This window comes from Stigmatopora nigra, chromosome 16, assembly GCF_051989575.1.
Source record: "Stigmatopora nigra isolate UIUO_SnigA chromosome 16, RoL_Snig_1.1, whole genome shotgun sequence".
Taxonomy (NCBI): Eukaryota; Metazoa; Chordata; class Actinopteri; order Syngnathiformes; family Syngnathidae; genus Stigmatopora; species Stigmatopora nigra.
Genome location: NC_135523.1, coordinates 8,112,557 through 8,127,125, shown reverse-complemented (window position 1 = coordinate 8,127,125; position 14,569 = coordinate 8,112,557). Strand labels below are relative to the sequence as shown.

The window sequence follows — 14,569 nt, the reverse complement described above, 5'->3', positions numbered from 1 at the left end:
ATTATCTAAATATGGATATTAATCCCAGGGTAAATGGGGAGATATGCTGAATATCAATGGGATCAATTTGCATGGATAAATCAGTGCCATCAAGTCTGATGCAAGTATTTTGTAATGCAAAAATCAGGCAGACTGGCAGTTGAGTGGTTAGAGCGTCGGACTCACGGTGTGGGACCTGGGTTTGAATCCAGGTCGGTCCTCCTATGTGGAGTTTGCATGTTCTCCCTAGGCCTGTGTGGGTTTTCTCCGGGGAGTCCGGTTTCCTCCCACATTTCAAAGACATGCATGGTGGGCTGATTCAACACCCTAAATTGCACCTAGGTACGAGTGTGGGTGTGAATGGTTGTTTTTCTCCTTGAGTCCGCTGGGATATGCTCCAGCACCCCCAAGACCCTAGTGAGGATAAAGCGGTTCAGAAAATGAGATGAGAGATGAGAAAATTATGTTGAAGCCACCTCGTGGGCGGGCAGGATTCTTACTGGTGTCATTATGATTGTGAGTGTAGATGGTTGTTTGTCGCTGTGTGCCCTAAAGCTGACTGGCGACCAGTCTAGAGAGTAGTCTACCTTTCGCCTGAAGACAACTAGGTTAGGCAGCAGCAACTCCCGATACTCTTTTGACGATGCTTGGCATGGAAAATGAAAAAGTGAAAAAAAATCAAGTTGAAATTCAAGCAAAACCTAAAATGAAGTAGAACATGGCTAAAAAAATACAGTCATCCAGAAATGTTTTTTTCCTCAGGTCTTTGTTAAATAAATATTATGTGCTTATTGATTATGCTGCATCATTTCTCAAGTTAAGTCCTGAGTCATCTCTTAAGTCATGTCATTATGTCACAATATATCCAAAATCTAAAGTCCATTCCAAATCAGTTTCTTGGTCAGTTTTTCCAGTAGAAAATACTAAAGATGATTGCTTGGGAAGCACACTGTATAGGGAAAAAAAGGCAATGTAATCCTTTTGCTGTCATAAATTAATGTGTTTAGTGTTGTAATGGTTATGTTAATGTCCTTAATGTTATAGTAGGAGAGTTTATGTGCAAAGTATAAAAAAAATGAAAAAAAACTCACAGCACCAGTCAGAATTTGTCTTGGAAAAAATAGCTCATACTGAATACTATAGCTTTCTGTATATTTACACTTGTTTTTCTAATTTAAACAAATCTTTGCAGTCCTACTCAACTGCAACTGGCAACCGTTTGGTCAAACTAAAGCATAATCAAAACAGAAAAGACATTTAAAATTGGTCAATATCCACATAGCCAACTGTCTTGTATCACTTTCAAACACAGACGAATGAACAAGGCCAATTGTGTATCATTAATCCTCTTGGTCACAAGCACATTTCTGCAAACTTACAGCAACTTTTGCTCACAAATAGATTGTGTTGTAAATCTTATTAAGGACTTTATGCTCTGCTGCTGAGTCACTTAAAATATGAAACTGTATTTGACCCTATGAGGGGACACATTATCTGAGGTAAAGAACCCAAAGCCGTGACAAATCCTACTTCTATTTATGTGGGTAACATTCAAATTAACACCCACTTTTACCTGCTGAGAAGAAGATATATACTAGTATATATCTACTATACTGCTGATGTGTTTGAACGCATCCTGAGACTGTGTTTTTTCTTGTCTCTGTTTATCTTCGATTCTCCCAAAACAAAAAATGAGTGTATGGTGTTGTAGGTACAAGATGAAGACACAAAGTAAACAGCTAACACTGAAATTCTGCCTTTTTTCCCCAAACATTGGGCCACTATACTTATGTACCTTATTCTAACTCAGTGGCTATAAACATTCAATTCATTGGACCTGGAACAACTGGCAGTAATTGCTTACGTTTCAATGCCATTGGGAGCAATTTATGTTCCATCCTTCATGACTGAGAGGGATTTTTAATGAACAGCAACCCAAGCTTGTTCTTCATAATGACTGACTGGAAGTATTGTTTCAGCATCATCTATTGCTGTTAATGGCAGTCAATGAGTTAATGTTGGCCCCAAAGGTGATCCTCAGAGAGCCAAGATTTTTTTCTTGTTGTAAAATGTTTGCGATCCACCGTCCTAATGACTACATTTGTAGGCACTCCAGTCTTGTGTAAGAGGAAGTTCTCCTTCATCTGTGACATTCATAAAACCACTCACGGTAGTAATCCCACTCTGTATTGATGTATATGCAGCAGTTGGTGATAGTGGTGATGTCCTTTTTTTTCTCATGGAAGGCTGTGAAAGAGCTTTTTAAAAGCTGAATGTCTTTCTCTGAAGACTGAAACTGAAATTCTTTGCTCCATCAAAGTACATTTTATCTCTCGTTAGGATACAATTAAGAAATCCGATTTTTGCCTTCTCGTGTCTTTTGCTGCTCTTCAATGTCATTCAGTAATCTTAATTACATTTTTGATTAGTTCAGTCAGTAAAACATGATAATATGATGTGTGCTGTTAATTTGAGTCTTCCAATAGCCTATTTTTAAAGCCTCATATCTTCATTCATTCATTTTCTGAACCGCTCACTAGGGTTGCAGGGGGTGCTGGAGCCTGTCCCAGCTGACTTCAGGGCAGAGATTTCAATCAGATCTACCATGCATGCTTTTGGAATGCGGGAGGAAACCCGAGTACCCAGAGAAAACCCACACAGGCCTCGGGAGAACAAGCAAACTCCACACAGGTGGACTGACCTGGATTTGAACCCAGGACCCCAGAGCTGTGGATGCATTAACCATTCAAGCCACCGGGCTGCCCTCATATCTTCAGTATTGTCAAAAAAAGGAAGACGGAAAAAAAGTGTGTCTATTTGTTGCTTCCAAGTTGACTTGAGTGGCCATTACAGTGTGGGAAACAGTGCACAAAATAATTTGCCATGAGTCATCATGATCTTCTCTGCAACTATTCATAGGGAGGGTAGAATATACAAGTATTTGCTTCTTTATAATAGAACTCAATTCAACCATGGGTTGGCTAGGACTATTTTTGGCATAGTGTAACTGATCAGAAGCTGTCAGGCAAACTGCCTGCCATCTCAAGCAGACACATCTATTGTTTTGTGATTGTTTGTTTTGATTGGTCTTATGTTTATTTGCCAGTTAGACACAAGTCACCACTAGAACTTAGCGGTTTGCCAAGACTGTTGTTGTGTGAAACACAATTACAGTGTTGGAGAATTGAGAAGAATTATACAAATATGATGAGGAGCTTTGGATTTATTTTCAAACCTCTTATCTCAATGGGTGGACTTGCAGGGAAAAAATGAGGGTTTGTTATGCCAGAGTTTACTGCTGTGTCAGCCAAAACAAACCGACTTGAGGTCCTATATTTTGTGCAGTACAATACATGATTCATAACAATCATATTTCAAGCGAAAATGTGTAGCAATCAAATTCCTAGAAATCATTGGCATCCTCAAAGACTGGTGGTCGTGCCAATTTAACTTTCCATTTCATCTGATTAAAAAAGTACTCAATTTTTGAATAAATCAGAAGTCAACCCGCATCCAAATAAATCACATATTTTTCCACAAAAGGATTTTTACTGTACAATTCCTTTCTGGATTGTGTTAGAAGCAAAAAGCTCCCACTCAGCCAGAAAGCCCTGTCTGACTCACCTCCTACTAATTGTTTTTCTTCCAATGAGGAAAACCAACAGCATATTGTGTGGTTACTCTCCATTCAGGCTATATTAGTCATACAAACTCCTAACACTGGTATTGTCCGTACTTTCGGAGTCGTAAACAGTGAGTAAATCTGTCTACTTCTCTTTCGCAATAGTTTAAAAGTGCAAATGTGCGTCTTCCAGGATTTACAACATTCACATTTTATGTTAACTGATCTTTACAGCAGCTTGCAAAACAAATTGGGCAATACAAATACAACGAATCTGATGCTAAGACCTAAAACCACTCTAATAAATAAAAAGACACAACCCAAAAGAGCATGTTGGTCATGCAAATGTTTTAAAGACATTAAAAAAGAGAATGATTCAGCGCACCTGAGTGTGGAATAATCCTCATGTACCGCCACCACAGGAAGCAAGACCTCACCCGTTTTCATCCGCACGCATCTTCCTGCTCTCCCAGCCTTCAGCGGCACTGTTTGAATACAACTGCTTGCTGCCATGGTAACCGAATCTGAGAGACGATGGGATATCAATGAGAGATAGGGAGAGGCCATGACACGCTACATGTGACGCTTGCTTGTGACGTCATTCTCAGAAAGACAAATTGGCTTTAATTAAAAGATTATTGCTTAAATCACTGCTTCATTAACCTTTTCGGCTTGCATGTCAATGGTTGACTTACACATCCGCACGACTATTAATAGTCAAGACTGAAGCTCCAGTTTTTTTAAATCTCTCTCAAAATGAATTACATTTCAAACCATTGAATTTATATTCCAGTCTATAATTAACATTTTTTTTCCCAAATATTGTCTAACCCCGAAAAATGTATTATTCTTTATTGCAGGGGTCTCCAAACCTTTCAAACCCTCTAAAGGTCCTATTTGGAGACCCCTATTTTATAGTCTATCGCAGGAGTGGGCAAATTTTTCGGCCCGGGGGCAACATTGACTTTAAAAAATTGACAGGTGGGGCGGGTCAGCACAAGATAGGATACATATAAAAAAGTGCATCCGTTAACAGTACATATGAAACAGAAACAGAAAAAAAGGACTAAAGTATTAACATACTCATCACTCATCATTAAAGTAAAAAGTATATAGCACAAAGTAAAGTAAAAAGGAATGTATCAAGAAATATTAAAATGTAATTTTAAAAAAGATAGAGGGTCTGTAAAACACAAAAAACAAATAAGAGTGGACAAAGCTACTCCCACTGGCTTCCGGTGACGGCGCCATCTTGGAAAAAAAAAACATTATTTGGACAACGTCGGCGGGCCGGATAAAAAAAACCCTAACGTGCTGGATGTGGCCCGCGGGCCGTAGTTTGCCCATGTCTGGTCTATCGTCTCATCACAGTAGAGTTGTAATTTTCCAGCCGCTTTAAAATGTGAAATGCGCAGCCCAGACGGCGCAATTCCAAAAGTGTTTCACTTTCTTATTTCAGGCTGTAATACCACAGCTTATGACCCACTTCCGGCCTTTCACAGCATATGATTGCTTTGCCTATCCTATTTTAAACCATTCTGTGCTATAGAGAACCCCCCTCCAGTCATTTCACTTCAAATCAAATTGAATTTTCCACAAAAAAGACATGCTTTGCTCCAGCAGTGTTTGTCACTAGATGATATAAGGCATGGATATTTTGTGTTATTTAAGGTAACTTTAAGTGCTTAGACAACCATTATTTCAATGACAAGCAATCACGCTGTTGCACTCTTTAATGTGAATGCATTTAACTTCCCTTTCAACCCAAACATGTAATTACATTTCTGATGGCATGGAGAAAGGTGTTTTAAACCATATCATTATTTGCGTAACAATGTAAGAGCTCTAACTGTAATTGCCATGCAAACTACTTGAATAAATGTATTTTTTTTATTTTCTGAATGAGGGCTTATGATCCAGAAGGTATTTTAAAACTGTTAGGTATTCGAAAAATGTATATATTTCTATATATTTATTGTATTTTCTTTTTATTCAATGATAGAATGACATCTATGTGACATACTATAAATACCTTTAAAGTACTATAGTAGTTTTTTTGCTTTATGAAGTAGACATCTGTCTTCCCTGGTTAGTGTGACTACTCATTCATTCATTATCCGACCCGCTAATCAGTCAAAAGGAATGCAGGGGTGCAAGAGCCTATCCCAGTCAACAACGGGCAGAGTACACACTGAATTGGCTAAAGTAACTTTTATACTCAAGTTTAACGATAAAGTACAATAAGGTATTAAGAATCAACAATTATGAACAAAACTAGTCATGCAAGATATTTGTAATAAAATGTTTCTAAAATGTATTTTTGATAATAAGGGTAAAGCACATATTAATGAACACATATACATACACATATATACACATACAGAGACATACATATACACACATACATGTACATAGACACATATACACACGTATACACACACACATACGTATACACATATACACGTATATACATATACATATATAAATATGTATGTATGTAGTAAAAATGTACGATTGTAGCCGTGGGCGAATAAATGACTAATACTAAATAAAAATAAATCATTTATCATAAAACGACCGGAACCAAACCCCCATTTAAAAATGACCAAATTCATTACTCAATTCCCCTCTTAGTCATTCCCCTACATTCAAAATGACAAGGTATAAAACATTTGCAAATGTCCCTAAAGTGAGGAAAAGGTCTGTCTGGAATTAATAATTAGTAATGAAGAACATGTTTAAACTAATTCAAAACATCCATTATTTTTTGAGTCATGTCTCTTATGAGCCAGCTGCCCGTCTCCTAAATCATTGCCAAACAGCTGTGTTGTGTCTACCCAAACTTAACAAATACGTACAGGACACATCATTGTGTCCCACTTGGCCTGTCATCTCATCTTTGGTCAGAGGAGGCAAGTTTTGACGTCAGACAATGCCAACCACAAAGCATCATCCAGCTAAATGAAAGCCACTCATTGGTGAACAACATTGGGAAACAGAAGGGGATTTTCACAACTTTAGGCGCTTCAGTGAATATTTCTGATAAGACATTTCACTGGCTTGTCTTGGGATGGACTCACCGTAAACGCAAACCACGTCGCTTTGATTTCAACATATCAAACAAACACAGGCTACACGGCTGAAATGATCCGCTTAGTGAAATCACAGAGTATCTTTCCTCCTGAGTGCCTTCTGGCTCAACTGCCAAGAACAACCGAAGCTCACAAGGTCATTTTTCTCTTTCGTTTCTCAACTCCAGACTTAAGCACCCCCCTTGCTCATCCACTCAACATTTCAGCAGTTGTGCCCATGCTTGGGAGAGAATTGGGAGAATAGTTCTCACACAACTTTTAGGTCCTTTTGGGAAAATGTGGGGGTTGTTAAATACCACATCTTTCACTCATATGTTTGGAAACTGTAGTAAAGTGTATGAGTGTCTAAACGTAGGGAGGAAAGAAAACCTATTGCATCCCAAAAGTAGCATGTGTTTCCGATACCAGCAGGAATGAATTCCTCTATGACTAAGTGCTGAAGGCTTGAAGACATTAGGCTCCTCTCCCACCGAGTCAGTCCTTCCACTGTGTAAAACACCTTTAGACAAGCTACCTATTCATGCACTGGCTACCCGGGTGCAGGAGATGCATTCTTTCTGCCTGGCAACATTATAAAAACAAGAAAAATCTCGCACATAAGGTGAGGTAAATGCTTCCTCATTGTAACCAGTTTAACGCTTTATGGTTATGGGGCTTCCTGATGTGAAATTCAGCTGCAAACTCATTCACATACGTTTAAGGAAGGAAAATGAACAGTTTTTTTCTTTTTTTCAATTGTTTAGCCAGTGGTGCCAAAACGTTTTGCTTTTGGAACATTTGCAGCCAGTCGTCCATTTGTTCCAGGCAAAATGTGTTTTGGGCTTTTTTGGTTCATTTTACAAAGGCAAGGATTACTGATTGTGGCTCAATGAAGTCCAATTTATTCATTCAGTAAATTACACACTGAGGTGATAGAGAGATTTTAATCCAAATCTGCTGTCAGTTGTCTTTTGCCATGTTAGGGTTTTTTTTTAAACTAGCAGGATCTGTTATTTCTAAAGAAAAATATTTTTGTAAAACTACACTACATAAGTGCCTATTTTATAAAAAATGGTCAAATCTTGACAATGTATAAAATATGAAAAAAACAGTTATGACTTATGTTTATTTCACACCATTATTTTTTCTACCCATATGGCTAAATGTGTACGTGAAAAAAGTGACATAAGCATTAGGTAAACTGTAGAGAGAAAAAAATGGTTGTATTCAAGAAAAACAAACTAGTTTTGGTTTCCATGGCCAAAAAAAGACTTAAAAGAGCTCTAAGAATGAAAGCAAAATTTTCACATTGTTGCTCAGGGTCTAAGATTTGTATAATATTTATATTATTTTCTAGATTTGCAAAGATGTTTAGGTCCATTGTGGAGAAAAAAAATGGTTTTATTAAAGAAAAACAGACTAGTTTTGGATTCCATGGCCAAAAGGACTTAAAAAAATTCTCAGAACGAAAGACAAATTTTCACTGTTACTCAATGTCTGAAATGTATTTCACATTTACATTATTTTCTAGATTTGCAAAGAAAAAAACATCATTCAGAATCAAATCTTATGTCACTGAATTCAAATAATTCAATTTTTAAAAGCAAGAAAACTTATTGGGCTCCTTTTTATGAAATTTAGGGTTCGAGAAGCCTAAATTCTTTGTAAAAACAATATAGGATGTCTGTATGTTTAAAAATGACCCATAGACCAAAATGTTGTACTTAAAACATAAGTTTTTTCCTTTTGTACGCAGTTTGTTCTTTTGGGCATCATTCCCACTTGATAGACAAAGTGGAAAATACTATTTCAACTCATCTTTTGGTGGATGAGGTCGGGAAGGGTGACGGTGGTCATCGTGGGGCTGCTATAGACGATGTCTTACATGTTTATGCACAACCGCAAGCTATTGGCTGAAGGCATGGAGCGCCTGGCTTGCGGTCAGCTGCATGTCTGTACGAAGCTGGCATGGACGCATGTTTCCTCGCATCTGGTCCTCATTAGAGGAGCCGAGAGTATAAATGAAAGGAGCTGACAGAGGCTGGGAACACTCGACTTCCAGACTGGATCATGGGCTTTACTGTGTGGCTGTGTTTGCTCTGCCTGCAGGCGAGCCTGCTGTGTCATGCGCTTGACTGCTCTGGAGGAAGCCGGGCCGATCTGTGCGCCAAAGCACAGACGGCCGAGGAGCAGGTAGGACTCTTCTTCTAATAGATGATGTCCAGTTGGGAGAACTGTCAAGATCTTTCATCATCAAAGTGTACTTGAAGCTAAATTCAAGAAACACTTCTGTCGAAAAGATCTAATAATTCCTTGCACGCTTGACTGATGCATATCGTAATTATGTTCTGAATTTAACTTTCTTAAAACAAGTCGCACAGTCAAAGAAGTTATTTCAAAGAAAATGAAGTTTAAAATGCTAAATCGACATAATACAAAATATATTAAATCATTTAATCTGAAATAGGTCGTTTAGAATCATCTTAATTCTCTTTTTTATTGGATCCAGAGCAAAGGTTGGTAACTGTTGTATGATGTATTCTAAATATTAAGGTGATAAAAGATATTGGAATGGTTGACTCTTGTATTACTGCATACAACAACTTATTGATACTTAATGTGTTACAATAAAGTTAGTATGTCATAGTGTCCCGGTGGCTTGAGTAGTTTGCGTGTCGGCCTTATACCTCTGGGGACCTGGGTTTAAATCCGGCTGGGTCTACCTGTGTGGCGTTTGCATGTTTTCTCTGGTCCTCCCTCCGGGGGTTTTCTCTGGGTACTCCAGTTTCCTCCCGAATTTCAAAAACATGCATAGTAGGCTGATTGGACCCTTTAAATTAGCCCTAAGTATAAGTGTGAGCGTGAATGTTCATCTGTCTCCTTGTGCCCTGCGATTGGCTGGTCACCAATTCAGGGTGTCCCCTGCCGCTGACCCAAAGTCAGCTGGGATAGGCTCCAGCACCCCCAAGATTCTAGTGAGGATAAGCGGTTCCAAAAATGAATGAATGTCATTTCTAAAGTCAATAACTCATGGCATATTTAGGGTTCTAAATTAAGTTAAAAACAGATGAACAAATTTGAGGTTTAAACTTTGAAGGAGACTTTTTTGTGTAGTCAATTTCATCCAAAACATCAATTGCGCAAACCAAATATTGCATGCCAGATACTCTCACATGCAGTATCACCTCATAAATGCTCTTCAATTTCTTTGTGTCCAGACACAATTCAAAATCCTGCAAGAAAGAATTCCGATAGACAATGCATCTTACTTCTCACAATTCATGTTGTTTTTTTGTTATGTTTTTAACTGTGACTCTATGGAAAAAGGCAGATGTGTGTCTATGTGTATGACAGCAGCGGTCAAATGTGCTTCAAGATTGCAGTAGACAAAATAACCCTGAACAGCAATGACATATAATTAGATTGCCTGACTGCAACAGCATCTCATTGTAATGGTTTTTGCAGCCATAATACCCAAAACACCCAAAATAAATCCAGTATGGAACAAAAATCCTTCTGTGTTCCTTTGTTTTTGTTTCATGTGGCCGCAGGCAGTTTGACTTCAAACGTGCGGTTAAGCATTTTTCTACGGAAAATCGAAGTGCTTTGTCCATAATAATCTTCCTCATCTGGACTATGGATTATACAAATGCAGGAGTTGAATAGAATAGTCTACCCCATGGAATTTTCATTGGGGAAAAACTTTGTTCTATCTAGGGAAGTTTGTGAAACATAGTGTGCACTTTTTCTGCTTATTATATTAGCAGTTACAGCTTTGAATATTGCAGTAATGCACTTGCTGCAGGCAGAATACGGTATGACGTAACGTCAATTTAAATTGGCTCCCTCAAAAGTCATTAGGATGTAAAATGCAATGAAACTGAAAAAGGCGTTTTTGCACTCTGACTCATAATGCATGTAGCAGAATGTGACATGATGGATTTGAGCCTGTTAAAAGGCTGAAGAAATGGCCATATGGGAAAAGCTGAATACTCAATATGATCATTTTTGGTTTTGTCACAAGCAGGAAAAAAATATGGCTTCAACATTGTGTCCTATTCTACCTTTCTGTAAACTAAACACATCACTAAAAAATATCCCATCTCGACATAAATGCTTCAATAAATGTCAATTTTTAGGCAATATTACGACAGGTTTTTAGTTTTTTTTATACCAAATTGCAATTCTAATTTTATAGGTTATATAAAATGTTATGTAATATTACACACTAAGATCGCAGGAACCCCCCCTCCCCCCCCCAACCCCCCCGTCAAAATGCATTGGACTAACTAACAATGGTTAATAATGAAAATTATATTATTCGGTGGAAATGACTATGTAATTATTGTTACAAAATATTACTATATTAAATGAACATTTATTAATGTAATTTCTCATTCTATTCTCAGACAGGTGATCGGGCCCTGCAAGAACTGATGCCTGCTCATGAAAAACAGGTATGTCCATTTTTTAGAAGCATCTTATTGCACGCAAGTAGTAGTGCTCTAAGGAAAAGCCCTATTTTGTGAGGAAGGCAGCAGCTGTGAAACAAGGAAAATGAAATTAAGTGCAGCCTGGTTGCTGATTTTAATCTGCCATGTACTATGAAATTCAAAATAGCTCCATGTTTTTTTTTTTTTTTTATTCGAGGCTATTGAGATCAGATCAGTGATACATATTGCAGTGTAATAAAGTCATAGCGGTGTGACCATGGAAACATGGAGGAGCCCAGATGAGCAATCTGGCTTCATGGCTCTTCAGGAACACAGAATGACATGCTGCATGTGTCCGTGCCAAATCTCCACATGGAGAAAAAGTGATAAGAAATGGATACAATTAATGCAAGGGTGTCAGACTCGGGTTGGTTCTTGGGCCGCTTTAACGTCAACTTGATTTCACGTGGGCCGGACCATTTTAGATATAATATTTAGACTTCTTTTCTTATAAATGGATTAAAAGAACTGGATTAAAATTCCTGAATATTCAGTTTTGTATAGATCTAAAACAATGTTTATTTTAGCTTTTTGAAATTATATTTTTCGATTTAACCAAATTATTTTTGAACTAAAAACACAGAAAATTTGATTTAAAAAATTACAATTGTTGATTTAAAAAGGGGAAAATCCGGAAATTTAATACACATCTGTACTCTTCATTTTAATTTGATCCTAAAACAGAAAGTCGGCACTCATGATTTACTTTCCCGGCCCACACAAAATGATGCGGGAGGCCAGATTTGGCCCCCGGGCCGCCACTTTGACACAGGTGGTCTAGAGTAATCACATTAGCCCAGCTAATAAGCACATGGCCAGTGTTTTATTCGTATTTGATCTAAGGTTAAAGGCATTGAAGTGATATCAAAATAAGAAATATACTATGTTTATTCAGCTCTAAAAATGAATTAATGTAGCCAAGAACTTGTAGTTTTAGTATAAGAGACTAACCGCAAAGTCTAAACCGGAAAGCTGTTTCCTTCATGCTGACAGGCCATTAGTTATGGCACACAGGCAGGATCGATAAATTGTCCTTGTTTATGTTCAGATCAATAAGAAATGCAGGAAAGCATGTTTATGACCATTTGACTGGATGCATGGTGTCAGGTCTGTTAATAAAACCAAGGAATGCAAATTCTGATTTAAATTGGGTTGTCATTCTGGGCAGTAAAACTCCAGGAAAGATTACTTTGTGTATATCTGCACCCCTGCAAAAAGCCTGCCCATGTCTCCAGTATTAAAAAAATAAAATAAACACAATCATTTTGGTTCTTAATGGCGATAATGATTGACTCTTTTCTCTTTAAGGTTCCACTCAGGCATAAAAGACAGTTGGAGAGGAGGGGCCACGCCCACTTAGGTCACACTAACCTTCCTGGAGCAATATCTGTCAAGGGCTTTCCCAACAGTTTCATCCAGGTAAATTATAAATTACAGAAATGGTTTGGAAACTGTGTTTTTGTCTAATGGGCTCTTTGCACAAAATGCCTTGACATCACATTCGCTAGATATCTAGGATTTAAATTTCCTCCCATCACGCCCATTCATATACTCAAGTTTGACTTTCTTAAAGATTTTCGCCACCCTTGTAAGGGTAAACAGCTAGGAAAATGAATGAATAGAGTGACATTGTTTTAACATTTAACAAAAAAGGCCCTGCATCAAATTCAGACTCATCTTTTTGAGTACTTCTTAATAAACCAGACACGGCTGCATGTTTACATTCCATGTCAGTCAAACTTTGACACCAATTATAAACACATATTTCTAAAACACTTAAAAGGTTTGTTGATATCTTCTTGTTAATCACTAGAAATGCTCTTTAAAAGTATACTATACTACTAGTATTACTATCACCACACAAATTCTACCACCAAATTGGATTTTTAACAAACTCTATTTACAATTTATATAGAGTGCAAGTACACAATTTGGAAGAATAAAAGATTTATACTTTAAGGTACAAGTATGGAAGCGGATACATATTTTTTTTAATCTAACCGGATGACATTTTTCAAAGCCGATTTACGACTTTAATGGGCAAGCCCTATAAACACAATACTAGTATTAATGGCATTTTCTTAGAGAGCAAAAGATGGAATAGCTTCTGACAAGTGTAGGAGTTTTCATCCAAAAATCCCATTGTTATGTCAACACCCCCTATCCCCCCTACCCATAGGCTGACAGGTCCAGACGACACTTGGCTCAAGCAGCAAATAAGAAGAAGAACAAGAGGAAATCTCGCGTTGGTTCCTTTTCCCTCCTTAGCAACGATAAGAAATCCAACCCCCTACAGGTAAGTCTCCATGACAACCCCCAAGCAGACAAACAGCTGGGGCTAAAAGCCTGTTGTGAAGGCTGGATCAATGTGCAACAAGCACTGATCGCACACAGGCCTTGTGAAAAGGATTGAAATTTCAGACCAATCATTGCAAGACAATAGTAAAAAAAAATATAAATATAATTTCTCCTCCAGGTGATCCGAGCAAGGAGACAGGTTAAGAATGAGCAAAAACAACCTAAAAAGGTTTTACATCCCTTTATGCATCCTGGGGGTTTATCTCTCATGGTGAGTCATTTTCCAATGTCATTTTTGCCTTCATAAAACACCCTATCTTATAAAGTGTGTATTTTCTGTCCAGGGAAAGGCACCAAGAGTGGAAGTCATACCCGTAAAGGAACCAACAGCATAAAGCATTGTCATTATAATTATTGTTATCTTGACCAGCACAGGAAAAGATGTGCGCAGGTATTAGAAGGAAAACATATAGACGAATAGACGAACTTGGTTGGTTTGATTGTTTTGTCTGTTATTATTGTTTGATCTGTATGATAGTCTATGAATTAGCATTTCTTTGCTAAGGTTCAAATATGTATATGCCTGCATGCTATGAAACATTGATCAGAAGGTGCAGAAGGCATTGTTGTCTATTATTATTGTATTTTTAGATATTGAGGGGTATATTTTTGCAGAAATGTTGTGTTGTGTTATTAAATGATATTTCAATAAAAAAAATGAGAAAGGTGTGTGTATAAGTCCCTGAATTCAGTTTGTTTTATTCTAAATCTGGAGAGTACACTCAGTGTACCAGTGTAAGACATTTTCTATCATTTCCTAATGCTGTGTCATCTTTCCCTTTCCTCTTCTTGGAATAATACCTTACATTTCTCATCTTCAAAACTGCCTGGGGCTTACTCATAAAAAGAAATATCAATGGTTTCTGTCTCCAATTACAGATGGCTATGCTGCAGGTACCCATAATGGTTTGAAAAGTGGGTAAAGGGGCCTATGAACTGCAAATAGGATGTTTGTGTGAGTAAAAAAAAAGACAGAGTAACCAAACTCAACATGTAGATTAGACCATCTGTTTCATGCATCATAATACATCTCTTTAACCATCTCA

General features: G+C 37.6%; 2 protein-coding genes across 2 annotated transcripts in view; one reads left to right on the top strand and one right to left on the bottom strand.

Annotated features, from left to right (window-relative positions):
* myripb (myosin VIIA and Rab interacting protein b) overlaps positions 1 to 14,569 on the bottom strand; it is a 91,361-nt gene that overhangs the window by 69,567 nt on the left and 7,225 nt on the right. Inside the window, exon 3 of the mRNA XM_077735864.1 lies at positions 3,987 to 4,125. The gene's annotated coding sequence lies outside the window, so the exon portion shown is untranslated. The remainder of the gene's footprint in view (positions 1 to 3,986; positions 4,126 to 14,569) is intronic.
* On the top strand, positions 8,652 to 14,179 carry LOC144209779 (uncharacterized). The gene is made up of 6 exons (XM_077736282.1): positions 8,652 to 8,865; positions 11,082 to 11,129; positions 12,474 to 12,584; positions 13,345 to 13,461; positions 13,642 to 13,734; positions 13,808 to 14,179. Exons 1-6 carry the CDS (start codon positions 8,743 to 8,745, stop codon positions 13,856 to 13,858), a joined length of 543 nt encoding a protein of 180 aa, XP_077592408.1. The 5' UTR covers positions 8,652 to 8,742; the 3' UTR covers positions 13,859 to 14,179.

Bases quoted from the DNA above. Each gene is read 5' to 3' on its own strand.
- LOC144209779 (XM_077736282.1), top strand. From the start codon at position 8,743: ATGGGCTTTACTGTGTGGCTGTGTTTGCTCTGCCTGCAGGCGAGCCTG. The intron at 8,866-11,081 runs GTAGGACTCTTC...TTCTATTCTCAG, and splicing joins CACAGACGGCCGAGGAGCAG to ACAGGTGATCGGGCCCTGCA. The intron at 13,735-13,807 runs GTGAGTCATTTT...TTTTCTGTCCAG, and splicing joins CTGGGGGTTTATCTCTCATG to GGAAAGGCACCAAGAGTGGA.